This window comes from Penaeus chinensis, chromosome 21 (assembly GCF_019202785.1).
Source record: "Penaeus chinensis breed Huanghai No. 1 chromosome 21, ASM1920278v2, whole genome shotgun sequence".
Lineage (NCBI taxonomy): Eukaryota > Metazoa > Arthropoda > Malacostraca > Decapoda > Penaeidae > Penaeus > Penaeus chinensis.
In genome coordinates, this window is record NC_061839.1 from 149869 (window position 1) to 152521 (window position 2653).

Here is a 2653-nt window from a genome sequence, read left to right on the forward strand (position 1 = left end):
AAACCGATATGAACTTATTTAAAAAGATCCCCTTCCATATCTTTCACTATCAAAATAATTTGTACTCTAGCTTGAAACTATTCTTGAGAAAAATAACCAAATAATGTAAAAGGGTTTTGAAAATCATTAATTAGCATTTTGATCTCCCTCATGAAGACAAACCCTGCAAAGCCACACCTTACAACCTGATGCAGAGGGCACCTCAGCACATTCTAGTGACTTCAAATTGAACAAAAAAAAATGGGTTTTAAATTTAGAATCTACAGATCAAAATCGGTATTATGTCCCAGCAGTGGCAGTGAAGCTAATACAAGCCAAGTAGCAAACTTGGAATTATATGGTCTTTGTAATATTATTTATTCTTCAAGATGCTGCGTAATCATTGCATTTTCTGTAGTGAATAGAAAACAGACTATATCATTTTCCAGAACACTTCTCAAGGGCAAATACAAAACCAAAAATGGATGCATTAAACATGTAATTTAACATAGTACATGAAAAAATTTCAAGTTCATTATTCAACAGTCAATTGTATAAATTAATAATGAAAAAACACATAATATATATGTGCATTAGTAATTCAAAAGTAAAATAACAGATAAAAAGTGAACATAACTTTTCATCATTAAACTGCAAAAGTAGATTTTGTCAATTATCTACCATATTCAAATTTCATGTAAACAGGTAAGCTCATATATGGTTTTCACAGCCAGCATGCTAACATAAACAGTATGTTTGGCCTTTTAGAGTGTCAGGATAAGAAGCACATAATACTGTATCTGAGAAGCAAGGGAATGCCAACACAAGTGGATAGATAATTATACAAGGTGGCTGCTAGAGGGTATTAAGCCTTAGAGAAGGTCCTTCCTGTGAAGTACACATTGTCATTGGGAATTCACAAGCAATTTCGGTAGAAGCAAAAAAAAATATATATATAGATAAAATAAAAAGCTTACAGAATGTGTTACACAACACAACAGGAGACAGGGGTGATTATTTTGACGGCTAGAGAAAGACGAAGGGGGTATATTCTGAGATTCCATAACCGGAGGGATGCCTTCTCGGGGTTTCACTGTATGGCTTTCCTGTCATGCGTAAATTATGTACTTGGAGGCTGGGATACATTGATTACATATCAATATTCAGATATAGTAGGCAGATCACTATTAAAAAATTTTTTTTTACATGAATGTCAATTAGAAAGAAAGAAAGAAAAAAATGTTCTTTGGACTAGATTAAATCAACAAAAATTAATTCACTGCTGTAACAATGACTAAATTATTGTTGCGAAAATCAATACATAACATAAATCATACATCATATATAATATATATTATATATGTATATATATATTTCCAGTAGGTGCTAGTAATGTAAACCTAGACTATTTACTTTCTATCCTTTGGAGTTAAGCCTAATCCATCACATTCTATAAATATGCAGTCACTCTCCTTATCTTCTGTGATGGTAAACTTCACCTGTAAGAAAAAATAAATCAATAACCAAGTACATACATAAGCAAAGAATTACATACACCTCAACAGATTAACATTAACATTTAATAAGAGGATATAATATAGATATACTACTCTAATTACCTTTGTCATTAACTCTGCAACATGTATAGCTGTCTTGGTGTGGTCTGTTAAGGGTCCAGTGCGTATGATGGATTTGCCCTTCGCTAAAGCCATGAACAGTATAACCTTGGACAATCAGGAAATTAAAGTCAATTAGAACAGTATGCTATTCTTTTGATATTTATTTATTTGATACATTTTTCTTTAAATAATTTACCTTCCGATGTTTATATATATATTTTTATTTATTTTTATTTTATTCATAATTTTTTTTTTTTATTAATAATTTTTAAAATTAATTTCTTAATCTATTTATCAACTCTGTTCATAACAAATATCTACATACCTGATCCTGAGAATGGCTATCCAAACATGCCTTCCTTTGGATGCAATCCAAGATTTCTTTGGCCGCATTCTCCCCATCCTGTTCCGCAGGCTTGCCCTTCTTCCCTAGACTGGAACCACCAAGGATGCAACCGCTGGAAGTCTCAGCCCACAAGCTACAAAGGGAGATAGAACGGAAACTGGTTAAAGGTGCTGATCTTGTGCAGTGTTTGCATACTCTCATCAGGGATAAACAAATTAAATTTTGCAGTAATATAGATATGGTCTCTAAAAGCATTGTACAAATATCAATCTTATTCTAATCTGAAAATTCTGAATTCATCTATATAACCCTAATTCAGTAATATGACCAATACCAATGATGCTGAATTCATCAAACCAGTCATCTTACACAATGCCAGAGCCACTTCCGACAGCTGTCTCAGGATGTTCTTGGATTCGGTCAACACGAATTTTAACTCCTTGAGGGAGATTCTGATACAGAAGGTTTTCCGCGGCATCTGCCATTTTGTGCGCGACCTAAAAGGAATTTAGAGTATGTAGGAAACTGGCTACCGTACGTCATATCAGTATCATTATTTTCTTTGCATTAGCATGGTTAATGCAAAGTTCAGTTGTAATAAAGCAGTGTTAGTAAGAAAAGATAATATGTTGTTCATAAGATAATACAAATATCAACATCATTATTGAAAAACTATGAAGATAAGTAATAAATCCTTCCAATACATTAA

At 32.5% G+C, this 2653-nt stretch overlaps 1 protein-coding gene across 1 annotated transcript in view; it reads right to left on the reverse strand.

Moving 5' to 3' along the window:
• Window positions 1-461: 461 nt before the first annotated feature.
• Window positions 462-2653, reverse strand: part of LOC125036717 (RNA 3'-terminal phosphate cyclase-like) — a 10848-nt gene continuing 8656 nt past the window's right edge. Inside the window, exons 7-10 of the mRNA XM_047629552.1 lie at window positions 2314-2441; window positions 1924-2077; window positions 1599-1703; window positions 462-1478 (exon numbers count right to left, since the gene is read on the reverse strand). Coding sequence (XP_047485508.1) covers window positions 1389-1478; window positions 1599-1703; window positions 1924-2077; window positions 2314-2441 — 477 coding nt within the window. The 3' untranslated portion in view covers window positions 462-1388. The remainder of the gene's footprint in view (window positions 1479-1598; window positions 1704-1923; window positions 2078-2313; window positions 2442-2653) is intronic.